General features: G+C 43.5%; 2 protein-coding genes across 2 annotated transcripts; both read right to left on the reverse strand.

The window, feature by feature from the left end:
• Window positions 1-703: 703 nt before the first annotated feature.
• On the reverse strand, window positions 704-7555 carry LOC117760305 (interferon regulatory factor 4-like). The gene is given in 10 exon segments (XM_034583227.1): window positions 704-1002; window positions 1733-1845; window positions 2724-2884; window positions 2886-3102; window positions 3721-3822; window positions 3913-4045; window positions 5347-5420; window positions 5921-6107; window positions 6942-7141; window positions 7299-7555. Coding segments are annotated over 9 exon segments (1362 nt in total). The 5' UTR covers window positions 7140-7141; window positions 7299-7555; the 3' UTR covers window positions 704-825.
• A 683-nt stretch (window positions 7556-8238) lies between these two features.
• On the reverse strand, window positions 8239-16682 carry LOC117760309 (dual specificity protein phosphatase 22-B-like). Its single transcript, XM_034583232.1, has 7 exons — window positions 16086-16682; window positions 15955-15988; window positions 14211-14293; window positions 11644-11693; window positions 11041-11115; window positions 10488-10659; window positions 8239-9648 (listed from the first exon to the last, which is right to left on the reverse strand). The coding sequence occupies exons 1-7, from the start codon at window positions 16104-16106 to the stop codon at window positions 9496-9498; spliced, it is 588 nt and encodes a 195-aa protein (XP_034439123.1). The 5' UTR covers window positions 16107-16682; the 3' UTR covers window positions 8239-9495.
• Window positions 16683-19012: the final 2330 nt, after the last annotated feature.

Genomic DNA, 19012 nt, shown 5'->3' on the forward strand with positions numbered 1-19012 from the left:
TGATAGTGTCTCAGCAGAAAAATGTAAATTATTATAATAAGTATATTAATTACCAGAGTTTATCTCTAATATTCAGCAGAAAACTTTAAAAAAAATGTGAAGAACTCTAAACAGAGTTCGGTGGATTTGTTACAGCCGCAGCTCTTCGGGTTCAGGAAGCAGAGGATCATGGGTAATATCCTGATCATGATGTAGTTCTCTACATGAAAACCACTTTATCGAGTCAATCACCACGTGTGGCTGCAGGGGGCGCTGGTGCAGTTACATGCTGATGCTTTAACATGTTGAATCTCACGAGGAATAAATTAACAAACTACTAAATCAACATGAAGATTTTCAAAAACAAAAAAACGTCTGTAAAACACAGATAGTTTTTTTACGCTTCGGTTTTAAATCAAAACTCTCGGCAAGAAGGTGAATAATAATTTGTTTTATTTAAAGGCACAAAATGTAACATACAGTTATTTTTTATTTACAATCACCTGAGCTGTCATTTCTGTTTTGTTTAAAAAATTATAAAAGAAATAAATGGTCGCACAAAAATACAGAAAAAGAGACACACACACACACACGCACGCACACACACACACACACACACACACACACACACACACACACACACACACTCACACGCACACACACACACACACACACACACACACACGCACTCACACACACACACACACACACACACACATCTGTCTGGGTCAAACAGTAACTGTCACTAAATGTCCATCATCCTCATGTGTCAAACTGTCCAGGTTCGTCCTCTCGTCTCTTTCGATTCACTCGTTGCGTCGTCCGGATGTCTCTCCCCGGAGACGTTCACTCCTGCAGGCTGCTGCTGCTGCTGCTGCTGTGGTGGTGATGGTGCGTGACGCGCTGGAAGTCCTCCGAGCTGTTGAAGTGGTCCGAGACCCCCGGGAGGTCGTAGCTGCGGTAGTAGTGGCCGCCCGTCTGCTGGGCGTAGTACAGGAGCTGCCTGGCGAACAGCGGCTCCACTGCAGGACAAACACAGACAGACGGGTCAGTGGATTGGCTCCAGTTTGTGAAACACGATGTGTAACTTCGGCCTCTAGGGGGGTCTCTCGATCAAAAGTATGACAAAAGGCCGATCGTGTGGTGAAGCAGCGAGGGATCATGGGAGTTGTTGTCTGGAGGTGTGGATCATGTGATAAAGTTTTGTTCACGTTACGCAGGAAACAGCAACGAATCATCGTGATCCATAACGTGACCAATACAATAATGGAAAACTGGCTAAATGTCCTTTGTCCTTTGTCCTTTGTCCCGTTACCTTGAATAAAACGGGGGATTTCTCTGGGTTTGAACTTTGTTGGAAACATTTTGGACACTGAGGATCATCGGTGATGTCGTCAAATGAAGAATTTGGGGATATTCTATCTTTAAAAAGTGAAAGTGGGTTTTACAAGTAAGAAAGCCTGTAAGAGCAGCGCGTCATAGATTTAAATCCACTTCCTCTCTTGATCGCGACCCAAAGGTCCATTTAGTTTCTCTTTCCACACCTTTCAGCTGTGAATCACTGTTCTAACAGATCAGTCTGATTCCCCCTCTTCGTGTTCACTCAGATGTGGACGACGACTGAATCTGGAAATGTTTCTCGCTTCAGCTTCCTGCCGAATTCGTTTTAATCTGATCACTGATTTCACCTCCCAGGAAACGTTCCGTCCCACTGAGCCGCAGGAGGAATAAAAGTTGTGTTGTATTTCCTCACCTGGACGCTGAGCGTGCGTCTCTGTCTCTGCGGGTCCAGACACTCGTCTCCGAAGCTCAGCAGCACCTGCAGGCGAGGCAGCGGTCGACCGTGGAGCCCGAAGCTCTGCAGCTCTGCTCGGAGGGGAACACACCAGAGTTTGACACGTGAAGTCAAACTGAACGTTTCTGATTCAAATGATTTCAGAAGAAGTTTATTTGAAGTGCGCGACCTTTGGGCTGATTCGTCTGGAAAGTCCAGGTCACATCATGCAAATACAATTATCTGTCAGGCAGCTGGAGCCGAGTGGGAGGAGATGATGTGTCTGAGACATGTGACTGTGACAACATCAATTTCTCCTCTAAACTTTTCTATCTGAGCTGTTCAGGGCTGTCGGGGGGGTTATTTGTGTTAGTCCTGGTGTTCGATGACATTCATCCGAAGAGTTTTACAGAAACTGAGCTGTCAAATTTCCCCAAAGACACAACAGAGATTTGACTTTTTTATTCTCACTCCCTGTTAGAGTCTCTTCCTCTTAATGTGGATTAATGAGATGTTCCACTTGTTCTGAAGCTGGTTCCAGAATCACCACAGATTCTTCTGCAGCACTTTAATAAACTATAATAAACTGTAACTATATAATAAACTATATTTAACACATTTACCAGTTTCTCGTGTTGCGGCTTTAGACCTAGAGTCAGCCCAACCCAACAGTTCCCTTATGAAACCACATTTAAGTTCCCTAGATCCAGGTTTCTATTTGGATCTGCACCACATTGTTCAAAATCTAAATATCAGTCGTCTAAACATTTAGTTTATCAAGATTATTCTATTATAAGTCACATGACGAGTTTTTAACATCTTTTTAATTTGAAGCTTTGGTGTTTTTGGTTGTGGACAGTTGATCAGACACAGAGATATTTGAAGAAGTTCACTTTGGTTGTTCTCCAGTGATTAAAGGACAGAGAGTTTAATCGATGTCCCCGGCGGCTGCAGCTCGTCCCCGTCTCACCTGTGAGGTAGTCCTGGCTGTGCAGGAGTTTGCAGGTGACGTCTCTCTCCAGCTTGTTGAGCTTGTCTCCGTACTGGGACGTCCCTCCCTGCCAGTACACTCGGCTCTGACACAGCCTGCAGGCGTAGAGTCCGTCCGCACCCATCCACAGTAACACCCCCCCTCTCCAGGGAGGACGGGGGGCTCGGGGGACAGTCCTCCGTCCTCCTCTGGGCCGACAGGTTGTCCACGGGCAGGGGGACCACATCGGGGCCTCCGGGCATCAGACTGAGCTTCTCCTCCGGGGAGCAGGGGGTGATGTGGCAGCCCTTCGGACTGGAGGTGGTCACCTCCCTCACCAGGCTGTCCCGCATGTACACGGACACGTGCAGGCGGAAATCTGGACGAAGAGGAAGAGGAAGAAGAGGAAGAGGAAGAAGAGGAAGAAGAGGAAGAGGAAGAAGAGGTGTTAAACTTTTCATGTTTACATTCTGAAACTTTCATCTGTTGATGTTTTCTTTCTCATTTGTGGATTCATCTCTAACGTCTCACTGAACTTCAGACATGTCATATAAACACATCAGGTTCAGGATCTTAGCAAATACAAACTTATATGAATCTTTGCTGATATTTATAAATATTCAGGATTATTGTCTGATCCATAAGCATCGTTATCAAACCCTTATGACAAGGAAATGTAACTGAGCTTTGATATTTTACAGTTTCATAGATTCTAAGGAAATAAACTTTTAAAATATAGATATATAATCCTGAATGCACGTGTTTTCTGCAGTTTATTCTGTAAAATAAAAGTTTTCATGCCCACAAACATAAAAACTGATGAAAGTCTCAAATCGATTTATCGTCTAATCAATAAATCGTTCGAGCTCTTTGAACTAAACTTTGGTTTCACATAGAAATTCCCTCTTCTCCTCAGAGAGGTAAACGACCCAGACCCAGAATCGTCGTCCTCCTGATTCCACAGCGTTCAGAGGGAGAGGGAGGAACGTGTGATTACCTGACACAGCCTCTGCTGATCTGATGCTGGCGTCCAGTGAGAAGGGCGGAGCCTGACCATCAGCCGGGCCGTACGAGTAGATGGACGCTCGCAGCTGGTATCCTGTCAGAGGCACACGTTTTAAATAATTACTCAAACGGCCCCGGACACTTAATGTCTGTGTGTGAAGTGTGTGAACATGTGGCATCGAACCGTTCTCCATGGACGGGCCCTGCCAGGACAGGCTGCGGGGGGGGCAGGGACACTGAGCGAAGGGCAGCTCCGGCGTCTGCTCCGGACAGAAATCTCTCCAACTGCACTCTGGTGTCGTCACGTACTGAGGCATCTACACACAGACACACACATCACGTCATGTACTGAGGCATCTACACACAGACACACACACACACACATCATGTACTGAGGCATCTACACACAGACACACACATCATGTCATGTACTGAGGCATCTACACACAGACACACACACACACACATCATGTACTGAGGCATCTACACACAGACACACACATCATGTCATGTACTGAGGCATCTACACACAGACACACACAAACATCATGTACTGAGGCATCTACACACACACACACACACACATCATGTACTGAGGCATCTACACACAGACACACACACACACACATCATGTACTGAGGCATCTACACACACACACACACACACACACACACACACACATCATGTACTGAGGCATCTACACACAGACACACACATGAAGTTGATATGAGGCCTCATCTCTCAGACGTGAGATTCCTTCACCTGATTCACCTCAAACCCCAAAATACTTTTAACGCTCTGCAAAAATATGTATATATATATCTATATATAGATATATATATATCTATATATATACGTAGTTTTGCATTTTGAAATATATCCTACGTATATTTATAAAACTCTTAATTAAAACTGTATTTGGTTTTACATCTGTGAGCGTTTTTAATGAGATGAGGAGTTTTAAAATCCTATAATCGATAAATAAATGGTTAATAACAAATGAGAGTTTATATCGTAGGTAAAGTAGATTTATGTTCCTGTTAATGAGGATTTTAGATACTGTACACACTGTATCAAATAAATATATATATATATATAACACAATCTGGCAGGTGAATTTGAAATTCTTTAAATTTAACAAACATGTTGGTGACTGGTTGTAAAATCCTGATGTTGTTAGAAGTTCGGTGTGAAATCAGAAGAACACTTAACACCCAAAGGTTTTCGGCTCTGTGACTTTACTTAGCGTCCCATCTGCTAACATGGAGGAGGGTCGTGACGTGTCCCGCAGCCAGCCACCAGGGGGCGATTGAGTTGGCTTCCTTTTTACGGAGCTGTCATGTCGTCCATGTTTTTTTTCACAGTATGAGTATAAAGTATAATTGTTCCGCCTCAGAAGAGTTTAAACTTATAAGAAACATTAATGTGACTTTGATCGTGATAATTATCGACTCGTCACGTTGCCTCCTGCTGATTGTGATTTCTCTTATATTTACTTTTCTTGCACTTTGTAAACTGTGTTGTTATTAAGTACGATATAAATAAAGTTATTATTAGTATTATTAAATCACCCAGCTCTAACTGTGACGTAGTTAATGAGTCTGTGAATCATCCTCACCTGAGTCTGCAGAGCCGGGTAGGGGTGGACCTGGAAGCCCATTGGACTCAGGGGACTGTCCTCCTGTCGAGGTCCTGTGAGACAGACAGAGAAAAGACTTAGAGGACTGTCCTCCTGTCAGAGAAAAGACTCAGAGGACTGTCCTCCTGTTGAGGTCCTGGAAGACAGACAGAGAAAAGACTTAGAGGACTGTCCTCCTGTCAGAGAAAAGACTCAGAGGACTGTCCTCCTGTCAGAGAAAAGGACTCAGAGGACTGTCCTCCTGTCAGAGAAAGACTTAGAGGACTGTCCTCCTGTCGAGGTCCTTTAAGACAGACAGTAAAAAGACTGTCCTCCTGTGGTGATGACATCTTGACCTCAAACTGTGGTTTGACTCTTCAAACTGTTTATTAGAACTCTGAGAAGTTTGTGACCTTTATCAGAGAATTTCCAGATCAGATCAGATCAAAACCGAAGTTAATCACAAAGACTCTGAAATGTTATGAGAAACGTGTGTGTGTGTGTGTGTGTGTGTGTGTGTGGTGTGTGTGTGTGTGTGTGTGTGTGTGTGTGGGAGGGGGGGGGGGGCACTGACTTTTCTTGGCTCCCTCCGGGATGATGCGGTACACCTTGTACGGGTCGGAGATGTCCAGCTGGCTCCGCTCCACCATCTCCTCGAAGTCGTTGCTCTTGTTGAGGGCGCAGCGCAGCCGCGTCTTCCAGGTCGGCGGGTCCGGTTTGTCGATCCCCTCCCGGAACTTGCCCTTGAACAGCGCCCAGGCCTGCGGACGAGAGCCCGGTACAAGGTTACACACGCACCGCCTCGACCCGCATCATCCAGGCGGGACTGCGCAGCCGGCAGATGTGCAATGGAGCTGCAGGTTTTATATCAAATCAACATCTGGAATAAAGTGTTTCTTAACGGGAATGCGTGAGATGTGTGCAGCCTCTGGGATCTCATGTTGGTAGATGAGGCAGAAACTCAATATTTAGAGGTTTTACAAAATTTACCTTTAGGATCTAGAAGATTTCTACAACAAGGTAACGCACATATTGTGTTATATTATTTTATTTTTAAATCTGTATATGCTTATATTTCTACTCTTGCACGGAGCTATTGTGACAAACACAGTTTCCCTCTGGGATCAATGAAGTATTTCTGATTCTGATCTGATTCAAAGTGTTTTACATAAAATATAAAATGCATCATGACAAATTGTAAAAGCAAGATAATACAAAAAGAAGCATTTCAAAAGAAGCTGTTATATAGATGTGCTTGGTAACAAGAATAATAAATAAAAGGTGGAAGGTAACAGTGTGAAATATTAATAATGTTTGGACAAATCCATTTTCCCCAGTTGTTTTAAAGCGTTTTAATTTTTAAAAACTATATTTTCTGTGGTGAATCCACGAGTTCCAGCCTCTGCACACAGCACTTAGTAAAGTTCTCTACTTTGGTTAAACACGTGAACGGATTAAAAGAGAAATGATGAATGATTGAAAAGCTGATTTCTCTTTTTCTCCATTTACATCAACTTTCATCTCTTTCTCCTTCTCCCCCGCTGCTCCTCTGACGGTCACGTGCTGTTTTACGCACGCGGACGCGTGGCTCGTACCTTGAAAAGCGCGGCATCCTCGTCCCGGTTGTAGTCCTGTTTCCCGGCGTGTTTCCACGGGATCCGGAAGATGCTCTTCTCGTCGTTCTCCCACACCAGACCCGGGTACTTCCCGCAATCCACCTGCTCGATGAGCCACTGGCGCAGCTTCCCGTTCCCGCTGCTCCCGGAGCCTCCGTAATCCAGCTCGGCGTTCATGTCTGTCCACACGCACGGAACAGGTCTGCTGTCAGGTGCTGCAGTGTGTGTGTGTGTGCGTGTGTGTGTGTCCAAGTTAAATCTTGTATCTGCCACCCACCACCTCGCTCCCCGGCTCCCCCCCGCAGAGATGTGCCCGTGCGCCCTGACGCGTCTTACCTGCGAAACTCGAAACCCGAGAAACTTCAGAAATCAATCAAAGAGTCAGAAAGTCAGAAAGTCCTCATCATGACCGCGGAGCCGCTTAAATCCTCCAGCCCGAGGCGGTGGGGGGGGGGTGGAGACCCGGGGCCGGAGGACGCACCTGCTGCTGCCGGGGACCCGCCTCCATCCTCCAGGGCGCACGGAGGTAAGACGCCCGGGGGGAGGAGCGGGGGAGGAGCGGGGGAGGAGCGGGGGAGGAGAGAGGAGGGGAAACCCTGCCGGAGTAAATCAGAAGTGACACGACCGCGCGCGCGTGGAAAGTTCTGTCGAGGAGACAACAACAATTCTCTGAAGTGATAACGTTTCACGAAGAGAACCGAATAAAAATGTTCCCACAGGAAGATTCAAGAGAAAAACTGCGATGAGAGGTTCTTATCATCACGTGTCAGCAGAACCGAGTCCACTGACTCTATTAGGTTCTATAATCTGATCTAGATTATAGATTTAATCTAGATTATAGATTCAACCACGAAATACAGTGGAAGACGAATCTACAGCAATTTCTGAAAAATGAAATAAAAGTCCATATTTTAAATGTTTCCTTGAGTAAAAGTAGAACAAGAAGAATCATCACCAGCTTTATTAAATGAGGATTTGGTATGAAAGTATTCGAGGCTCCTCAGTTTCATGGATAAATTATCTTTATTGTCAGTTTTACACAATTCACACAGCACAGAAAATAAATAATAATTTTATCATGAGCCTGATGTGTTAAATCTGAGCAGGGTTTAATTTGAAAGAAGACGTCAGATATCATCAGGTGAGTGTAATGGATTAACACTGACAAGTAAAAGTACAATAGTTTTATATTTATGTAAAGTATCTGAGTAAAATCACCAAGAAAAGTACTTCAGGTATGAGAACTAATAAAGTACAACCCCCCCCCCCCTGTTAGGTGTTTTATTAATGGATCATTACAATAAGCAGCAGTTTAATGTTGTTTTTATTTGAGGTGTGATTCACTTTCATGGTTTTATCTTCGTTGGACTAAACAAACTTTATACAAACAAAAAGAGGTGAAAGTAGTTTTCAGGTTGAACTGGTCACAGAATATTAAAGTAAAATGATCAAAACCACATAAAAACACTCAGAGACAGACAGAAATCCTGCTTCTGAAATAAAAACATATATTATTACATTTTATTATTGCTGTCAATGCTGATTAAAGTTAATTCTACTGTTTTAAACATATATAACGTGAGTATTATCACTTTGTGGTTTTCTACTTTTACTTTAATTTAAATTACTTTACTTCTTCCACCACAGACGATCTGTGACGAGTTCCAACCAAACAACTCAAAGACTTTTCTCTCACTTTATTTCAATCATTAAATAAAAAGTGTAAATACCCGAAATTATCCAGTATTTCACATCCAAAGATTTAAAACAATGATCTTAATAATATATTTTTCTTTGCTCGTTAATAATTAGTTTCCCCTTCAGATCTAAATTGTAGATTTGTCAGTGAACCTTCGCTGCTGAAAGATTCAGTTGATGAACAAACTCTCATGTTGATTCATAATTAAAACAAATGAACATGTTTAACCAAGTTTCCTGGAGCAGAAATTGTTCGTGTGAATCGTTGATATTTGTGTTTTGTTTATGTGAATCCTGGTTTTCGTTGCATTTATTCAGTTTCTATTATAGATTTTCCAACAACACAAACAAACCTTTATCCTCAGATACTGTGAGATTCAGTGTTTCACGGCTTCACACTGTGTAGAAACTAAATACTCATAATTCAAGTAGCAGACACAGCATAACAGAACTGAGTGGGGGGGGGGCTGCTGAACGTGCGCTCACACTGTGGACTGTATGTTTCCTTGTTGTCCCGCTTGACTGCCCGAGCGTGTTATTTTGACAGTTAGTGGCGAAGACATGACGAAGGGGACAGGAGACGAGGACATTAAAGAAAAATCCCCTCGTCACTTGACTGCAGAGTGTTTCTGGTTAAAATACCGTTCAAACACAGGGTCGAGACCGAACTTTCGAGTGTTCCTGGTTTGTTTGTCTCTGCAGGATCGACCACGAAGCGTGGAACCAGCCGCTCTGGTCTCGGTGAGGTCAGAGGTCAGAGGTCAGAGGTCAGAGGTCAGAGCCCACGATCCTCGGCTGCTGCAGCTGAGGTCAGACGAGAGGAGACGGTTTGTTTTCAGGTTCGACTTGTGGCCGCCGCAGGAGTGATGCTGGTTGTTATGGCGTTGCTGCCGCCGCTGCAGGTGGATTTCCGGGTCAAAAGAGCGGCGAGCTCCTCCTCGTCGTTGAACGTTTGATTCCCGTACCGCTCCTTCCACGACGCTCGATACTGGAAAGAAAGTGTTCAAGTGTGAAAACCAGATCAAACCAGTGTCCAGCTGAGGGGAAGTAAAGAGGAGGGAAGTTTTCAGCCCTGGTGACATCTGCAGTTTAACCAGATGTTCACTGCATCAGGAAACAACAGCAACAGATTCAAATATCAGACGAGAACAAATCTTTATCCACTTCACACTGACTTGTTTGAATATACAGATGAACTCAACATCAACCGTACATTCAAGCAGCAAAAGGTCACAAGTTAGAGTCAAACCTGAGCAATCCTACAAGTTCTGATAGAAGAACTAAGAAAAAAAGGAAGTGGCATGATAAACTAAATTATTTATTTGTTATAAAACGTATATATCATATTTTCAAACTGTGGAAAAATCAAGATCTGTGTGTTATTCCCTGAAAAATACAGATAAATGTTGAAGAATGGCCGAAATCATGGATCTGCTCTTTAATCGACATAAAATGTGATGAGTCGCTCCGAGGCTCGTTCACTTCAGTTCGGTGGAAATGGGTTCGATAAATAAATAAACAAAGCCCAACAGACGTTATCCCCACGTGTGGCTACAGGGGGTGCTGTTCCTCAGTAAAACTACACAGTGTTGCTTTCACCTGCAGCAGCGGGGGAGGAATCTGATGACCCACATATTTTTTTCCATATTTATTCACGTAAATAAATACACCTGAATTGTGTTGTCAGAGATATTTGACACTCAGCGAATTGTCGTCCTTGAGGATCAGCGTTAAACCTTAGCATGACCTTAGCATGACCTTGGTCAGAGGTTACCGGGATCACCTGTAACCTCTGACCCCCCCCCCCCCCCGCCAGGTGTCACTCACTTCTGTCAGCTCTGTGTTTCCAAACTCCTCCAGTTGCCGCAGGAAGCCCAGGTTGGGCCCCGCACACGGCCGGGCCGCCCTCACCGCCGCCAGCGCCTCCACCCAGCCGCGGCCCGTCACCGTCATGATGTAGGCCACCACCAGGGTCACGCTGCGGGACACGCCCGCCACACTGGGGGCACACAGCTCCGGTTTTGTTGTGATAATCAGGACATTTTGTTTCTGAGACTCTCGTCTCCAGTGAACTAAGAAGTGAAACCAGCATTTTTTCCCCTCACTGTGGTTAAATGTCAGATTCTGGTCGTTTGATACCAGAGAAAATGAAAGATGATGAAATTAACAATGAGAGCGTGACGTTTTTGTCAGGGAGCTTTTGTTGTGGTTGAAAATGAAAATGTGATTTAAAGTTTTCAGTTCAGGACAAATTCTCACAAATATCAGTGTCATCTGTGACAGTGATATTAAGAAATGGCCTCCCAGTGAAAGAACGCTTGAATTGATTTTGTGTATTCATACAAACCAACCGATTGTGACTTCAGTTATTGTCACTCACCAGTGAACCAGGCAGCCTTCTCCCTTCAGTCGAGACTCGTGGATGAAGGTGATGCTGTCTCTGAAGTACTGAGTCCTGATAGGAACACAAACATTAAACCCTTCTGACGATAAACAATATGTAAGAACACGATTACCTGTAAGTTTATTGATATCGTCAGTTGTTCTTATTCCACAGAATAACATGGAACCTTCAGACAAAGGACTTCATAGATTTCAGGTTTTATTTTCTGATGTATACTTTCATGGTTGAGGTCAAAATAAAATTAACAGACATTCTCCTCCTTTAAACCAGAGACTGTAAATAAAAATATAAAACGCGTCTACATCATCCGCCCCTTAAACAGGCTCGACCAATCGTGAGTCAGTCTCAGCTGTCAATCATGACGTCTCAGCATGTTTTCATACCATCAAACCAAATTGATCTGAGACTCGTCCATCTTTATTTACAGTCTGCGATTTAAATCATGAAAATTACAATTCGACTCTTGTCAATTGTTTTCGATTTATATGAACTTATATTGAAGAAGTTTAGAATATTTGTACTTCATACACACGCAGTAGATACACGTACACACAGGTGTAAGTATGATGAAGTACTCACAGGTCTTGCTTGGAGTGATCAGCAGCAGATATACACAGGTACCTCATGTCCTGGTGAGGGACGGAGAAGTTTAGACTCAAACGTCACTCGAAATGTTTCACCGCAGACGAACCTGAGAACTTTTACTGCACGACAACACGCGGCAGCTCAGAGGGTTGCTGGTTTAAATCCTGACTCTAACTCACTTCTTGTTTCTGGGTGAACGGGACGGCCCCTGGAAAAGTGGCCCTGCTGACCCCCGCTGTGCAGAGCCGGACTGGTGTGGCATAAAGATGTTTGCCTGCGTGTGTGTGTGTGTGTGTGTGTGTGTGTGTCTATATGTGTGTGTTTTTATATACGGGTGTGTGTTTTTAGTTCTGTGCACCTGGCAGCTGAGGGTACGTGCACACTGGACAGAAACTAGCTCGTCCCGTTATGACTGCACCGCTGCAAAAACCCCAGAGCTCCTCTGGGACACAGCGAGCTCTGGAAGTGGTGCAGACAGGACAGGTCGCACTCACATGAAGACAAAACCACAAACAACTGCAGAACACACACAATCACACACACTTAACACACTTTAACACGGTAATAAACATGCAAATGAAGGATTATCAGTAACATTACTCCTGTGTTATTGTCTCTTAATCTGATTTTAAGTCTTACTTTGATTATTCATGTGTTTATTTACTATTTATTGTGATGTTTGCTGTGTCTAGTGAGGCGGCGTGAAATTATTCTTATTTTATCGTATTCACCGACAGGAAGAGTCAAGTTTTAGCGAACAAATGCAGAGAAGAACTCTTAGATCTTTGCATAGTCAGTTGACAACCATGACTCAGTGAAAAATCAAAAAACCTGACTCACACACACACACACACACACACACACACACACACACACACACACACACACACACACACACACACACACACACACACATTTCATTGACTTACATTGATTTCATGGAGACTAAACCGAAAACCTAATCTTAACCTAAACTTAAAACATGTCTGAAACTTAAAGTTTAATCATTTACACGGTCCCCACAACCTGAGTGATACCTGCACCATACACACACACACACACACACACACACACACACAAACTGACACACACACACACACACACACACACACACACACAAACTGACACACACACACAAACACACACACAAACGATACGCACTCTAAGACACACATTGATGCACATATTGAAGAAGCGTGTCAGGGTAATTGTAATCGCGGGAAAAATATTGAAGAGAACGCAAATCTTTGTTCATTAGTCATTTAGTCATTCTTCAAAACTCACCATGACTCAGTGACACACACACACACCCACACACACATGCTCATATACACACACTACACACATGCTCGTATACACACAATGTTCATGCAAGTTGTGGATGAGATGTTCAGCGGACGCTCAGCTCTATTTATCTGGAGTTTTATTCTTGCAGCTTGTTGATCAGGTCTCTTTGGTAAATTAAACGTCCGACCTCAGATGTTCGGTGTTTGCAAATTTTAATTTCCTCTGTCAGGAACCATCAAGCTGTTTTCCCAGAAATCAACCTGTCAGCAGTTTGACTGTTACATGCAAATCCACCGTCTGACCCGACCTGACTCATCGCTGAGCCACAGAACTCCGAGAAATCTGCGAGTTACTTAATAACACAAGAAGAGGATTTCTATAGGAGCCGATGAATGAACAGCGTCTGTCGGCTGCGACGCACAGGTTCAGACCCAGTCCCTTTTCAAAGGGTTTTGGTGGTTGACCAGTTTAAGTAGTGATACCGTCGTACAAGTTGCTGTTTCTCTTCAGCGTTCGGTGAAACACGAGAGGACGGACGGAGAAAGTGCCGAGAAATCTCTGGATTCTTTTTCATGTTCGCTTTCAACAAGAAAAGATGAAAGTTGTGAAAGCCGGCGCTGAAAGAAAGTCTCGAGATTCTCAAAAACACGGAGAGAGGAAGGAGAAGTTCAAATTCTTCAGAATAAGATGATAGGTCAAGTGAATCAGTGGAGAAATGAAATGTTGGATTAGATTTTTCTACTCTTTATATTGTAGCTAAATAACATCACAGAAGCTTTATTTCAATATGTACAATATATAATTGTGTTAAGAATAAAGGCAAATGTTGCAGACGAGAAGTAAGTGAAGGCAACGAATATTATATACATGTTCTTTAATGCAGTTCCACTTTTACGACTTTATGGATTTCAAGCTGCTTGTGTGATAAAGTTAGTTTATTCCATGTTACAGCAGCGTCAGTGGTGAAAGTTGTCAAACATAAATTCTCAGATATTTGGTGGAATCCCAGTAAATCAGAAAAACTTTAATAAACAGTTAATAATCATTATTTTTTAGACACAAAATGTCAAATATCTGCTGCTTTTGACACCTTTTTCTTCTTGTCTTTTCAGTGTTTTCTGGAGCTAATTTATCAATGATTTGATAACGATCGAGACGTCATGAGGACGACTGGACGATGTTGAGAGGAGGCTGTGGATTCACGTCGGGGGGGTCACGGGGTCACGGGGTCACGCAGGCCGACCTCACACACACACACACACAGACGACCTCACCTCCAGGACGGGTGCAGCTGTATCGTGGATCGACAAGATGTGGCTGATGTTGTGCTGAGCCAGCAGCTCCTTGTCTCGAGCATCTGCGGACAGAAAAAGAAGAAATTGCAAATACTCCGTCCGTCCAATCACAAACGATCTCATGTAGTCTCAAACCTAAATTAAGCATTTTCTGCCCATCAACAACAACCCCCCCCTCCCTCAAATGTGTCCCAAGCAAATGTGGCCTTCAGAGCTTTCTGCTCTGGTTTTGAACTGAAAGAAAAACCGGAAAACCAATGTTTCTAAAACAGGGCAGCAGCTTGGCCCAAAAGCAAGAAACAGTAATTGTTCTAATCAAATTTTGTTCTTTGAAAGGAAGCCAAATGTTCTCCACCTTGGACAGATGTGTCTTCACCTCTGGGTGCTCATGCTTTGCAAGTTGGCAGGATGCAGGACGACGCCACGTTTAGCTGCAGCCAACCCTCCTGACAGCTACATGACTCACAGTAAATCCTCCAGTGATCCTGTTGCACATTTTATCTGCAGATAAACTGTGAGACACAAATAACAGCTGACGGCAGAAGAAGAAAATCCAACATCTGTGAGGCCAAAGGGCTCAACGGCCTCAAGGTCAGACGGTGACCACGGGCGTGTTGGTTACCAAATAAATATTTTTATGGGCTGTCGGGAAGCTGATATCACATCGAAGTCAAAGACAAAAGCCCGTCACAACATTTGTGCCCAAGCTTAAGACACATGTGACCTTTATTATATGTTATTTCTGCAGAAGCAAGATTAAAACACCTGTAGTTTAAAAAAGTCCAGAGGAAAATTTAAAAGTGTGAAGTTGATTAGATTAAATCTCTGAGTTTATTAAATTAAAAGGTTTGGAAGCAGCAAAAAGACCAAAATTTGAACAATTCAAAAAATAAAACCGCCATTTTGAAATTGCTGGTGGGTTCAGGGTACGACTCCCAGACGTTTCTTTTTAAGACTCGGTCAAATAGACGTTTCTCCAGAATTATAAACATCTACGACAAAGTTAAAGCTTATTTCGTAGACGAGTGTGTTTATGGGATGTAAAAGAAATGCAGAGGATCAACAGGGTCATAAATAAACTCACATGTTGGCGATTCCGTTTGATTCCACTTAATAACATGAGGCATTAAATCTCCTGTTTGGTTACAAGTGGTTAAATCACATATTTAGATCGACCACATTTTACATTACTTTACATAAACTGTGTAAATTTATTTTCTTAAAAAATACAACGCAGTTATTTAGCTTTTAGATCCAAACTAGGTTTTTATGGCAATTTTTTTTTTTTAAGTTAAAATAATTTGCATTAAATGGCATCACAATCTTCTTTTAGTTTTTTAACTTCAATGCAGTTTGCCGCTCAAACCTCCGAAATAAAGTCCGACATGTTGCAGAGTTTGTCACGAGGCTGATAAAGGAGCAAAGACCCTGGTTGTGCTGTCGCTTTCACACAACGGTCAAAAAGCACGTATTCATCACATGTGCTGGATGCAGTTCACACCGGGGACCCCCCGACACCGCGGGGCTCCCCCTCCCACAGCGAACCCTCGTGAGTTCACAAGAACCAGCTCTCAGAAACAGTTTCCTCCAGCTGCTGAAAAGCCTTTTATCACTAAAATACTCGATGTGATCTCCTCTCTATAGAAACCGAGCTCAGTTTAGCATCTCACAGGAGGAACTGAAACACGCTCTCATCCTGAGAATCAGTAAATGCTTCACTCACCTTTAATATTTCCCAGGTAAAGATTAGGCAGGACCTGCAGAAAGTTTAACATCCGGTTAAATGGAGAATAAAGAAGCTGATTTAACTGATTTAAGTTCTTATGGAGTTAATCTGACTTCACGATACTGCACCTTGTTTATTCCGTTACCCATCTCTGCCAGATGTCTCAGGAAACGTTTAGCACAGGTCACAATATAAAGTCTTTGTTTCAGGAGCCGGTCACTGGAACGACATCATCCTGAGCTGCAGCAGCTTTTATCTCCATCAGACCACTTCAACTAGAATCGGTCACGAGCAGCGACTTCATCATCTGACGACTTGTGTGTGAGAGGCTGCAGATCATAAAGCCTTCGACGCCTCGGTGCCAACTCATTGAGAATATGTTTCTGTGCATGATGTAATGTGACCTTCGCAGTGGGACACGCTGCCTGGGCGATTATATTTAGACCAGGAGCGGGTCACGGGACGTGGATCTGCACATACCGACGAGACAAAGATGGTCGCAGGCCAGAGGGTCACGCCTGGATATCACTATCTGCTGAGGTGTTATGATGTGAACTTCTTAATGGGAGAGAACACACGTCACCTCAGTGGATTCTAATTTGAAGGAGACATATGATGTTTTACTGTCTTTCTTTACTCTCGTGTGTTGTAAAGGTTTCTCTGCAAAGTTTAAAAGTCTGTGGTAGAAGGGAGCTCCTCACATGAAGCTCCTGAACGTGACCTCATGATGCCCCAGGTGAAGGCCAGAGTTCGGCATAGATCCACTTTTACAAACCTGCAAAGCTCCATGCAGAACTCAGTGTCCCACAGTGGTGTCCAAGTCAAATGGGGATCTGCTGGGACGCGTTGACATGTGACTCATAACCGTCATGAAACACACGTGTGCACAGATACTCCTGTGAAACGGCTGAGTTGTAAATAACTGCTCCTGTTTCCTCAGTGACAACAGGTCCAGCTTGTTGATGAGTTGATATTTTCACAAGCAGAAAACCACTTCTGTCTTGATCCGGTCCTTCTGGATCAGATCTGCGGCTGCCAGGACTTTTTTTGAGACTGAACCAAAGATGAAGTGAAAAGTGAAGCATTTTCTGGAGCCGTGGCCTCGGCTAAAAATACCCTAAAACATTTGCTTTACTATGATGTAAGACTCAGCTCATGTTTACAACCAGCAAGGACATTATGTTTTCTGTCTGTTTCCTCAGCTGCTTACGCTGAAAATTCCTGAATTTTTCCAGAGGGGCTGTATTCTAGTGAAATGGAGCGAGCGGGAGTGTTGATGATATTTTTTAACATTTCTAAATTGGAGGATTAAAAATATCTCAAGATGAATAAAAGGGACCAACGGACGTCGCCTTGGAAAGACGACGAGATTCCAGAGCTTTTGGTGATACTCCGGTGTTGATGAGCTGTAAACAAAAACATATGATTTCCGCCACGTGATTTATCCGTCATGTCCTGCTCCCTGCTGCTCTATAGGCTCCGCCCCCTCGCCTGAATGACCCGAACAATCTCCATATGGGGAAGACGAAGATGCACAGAGTCTGAAAACAGCTGAAACCACAAACGTTTATACTTAATTTCATGGCAAAGCATCCTGTGAATGTTCAGATATTTCAGTCAGGGCCCAAATATATTATAATATCATATTTTGGACTGATGAACATAATAATATATAATATGTAATATTGTAGTTAATCCAAATACAAACCAACACCCAGCGGATTTAAATGAAGTTTCATAAGGAGACTGTTGGTGGAGCTACATTCTCTCGACTGTTTGATGACTCTTATAAACCTGACATTAGAATCAAAGAATAACAGAACCCCACCCCCCCCCCCCCCCCCCACCCCCCACCCCCTGTATTCTCAATGTGTTGATGTGCAGTGGACATCCAGTGGAACCTGCATCAGTCGCTGCATTTCCAGTAAATTCTGCCTCGTCGCTCTGAGGCGATGGTGGTATTTATAGCTTGTGTGTTCCTGTGTGAGGCTCCGACGCTCTGACAGAGCAGAGTGGGGGCGTTTACAAAAAGAGCAGCGGGTGAGTGTGAGTCTGAACAGCTCATCACAGAGCTGCAGGTCAGAGTGTGTGTGTGTGTGTGTGTGTGTGTGTGTGTGTGTGGCTGGGATATCGATGATTTCATGTGTTCTTTTTAAGTGGAGAAAGTATAGATATTACCTCAGTAGTTTCTCTAAAGTTCGATACCGGTTTGTTTGTAGCACAAGTGACTTTTGTGGCTGTGACCACAGACGGTAAATAAAGACGGACGACATGAAAGCTGAAGCCAAAGTGTCGCGGTCGCCCCCTGGTGGCTGGATTCAGTGAAGCTCATAAACCCCACCTCCTCCACGCAGATGGGACATGGACCAAAGTAAAACAAATCTAAATAAACTTTAAATTCCATAATAGTTTGGCTTCCGTTAGTTCTTCTTCACAATCATTTTTCTTGCTTTATCAAAAAACAGAGAATAATGAAAACTGGCCAAGGAAACGTTCTAAACTGTCACAAACCCAGTGATGTAAAAGAAGAAACTGAAAAAACAGCAACCCACTGAGAACAGGATGCCGGGAGTGATGACGACTCCTGTTCGTTCGAAACTGTGATTCAAATATGTCAAAAACAGTTTAATATGTTAAAATGCTTCCGAACATTCACGGTTCCCTGATGACTATTGTTTTCATGTGGTGCCATCATGAGGTCAGGGTTAACGCAGAGTCTGCAGGGGTCTAACGTGTGAAGGAGCCAGTGGCATCTAGTGGTGAGTGTGAGTACAGCAGCCAACGTGACACCCCCCCCCCCCCCCCAGCTGAGTCAGAGAAAACCATGAGAACTTCAACATAAAACTGTGAAAGGTCACAACAGGTCAGTGTTCAGCTCATAACTCATCACTCACTAAAGATGCACATGAACTCATCACGTTTCACAGAGTCCAAATTAAATAATCATCCTTCTGCTGAACTTTCATTTATTTGAAGTTTTGCATTTCATCAAGATACATTTTAGTCTTTTTCTTCATTGTCACTTTCATTTTGATATATTTTATGTTTCATTGTA

This window comes from Hippoglossus hippoglossus, chromosome 4 (assembly GCF_009819705.1).
Source record: "Hippoglossus hippoglossus isolate fHipHip1 chromosome 4, fHipHip1.pri, whole genome shotgun sequence".
Classification (NCBI taxonomy): domain Eukaryota; kingdom Metazoa; phylum Chordata; class Actinopteri; order Pleuronectiformes; family Pleuronectidae; genus Hippoglossus; species Hippoglossus hippoglossus.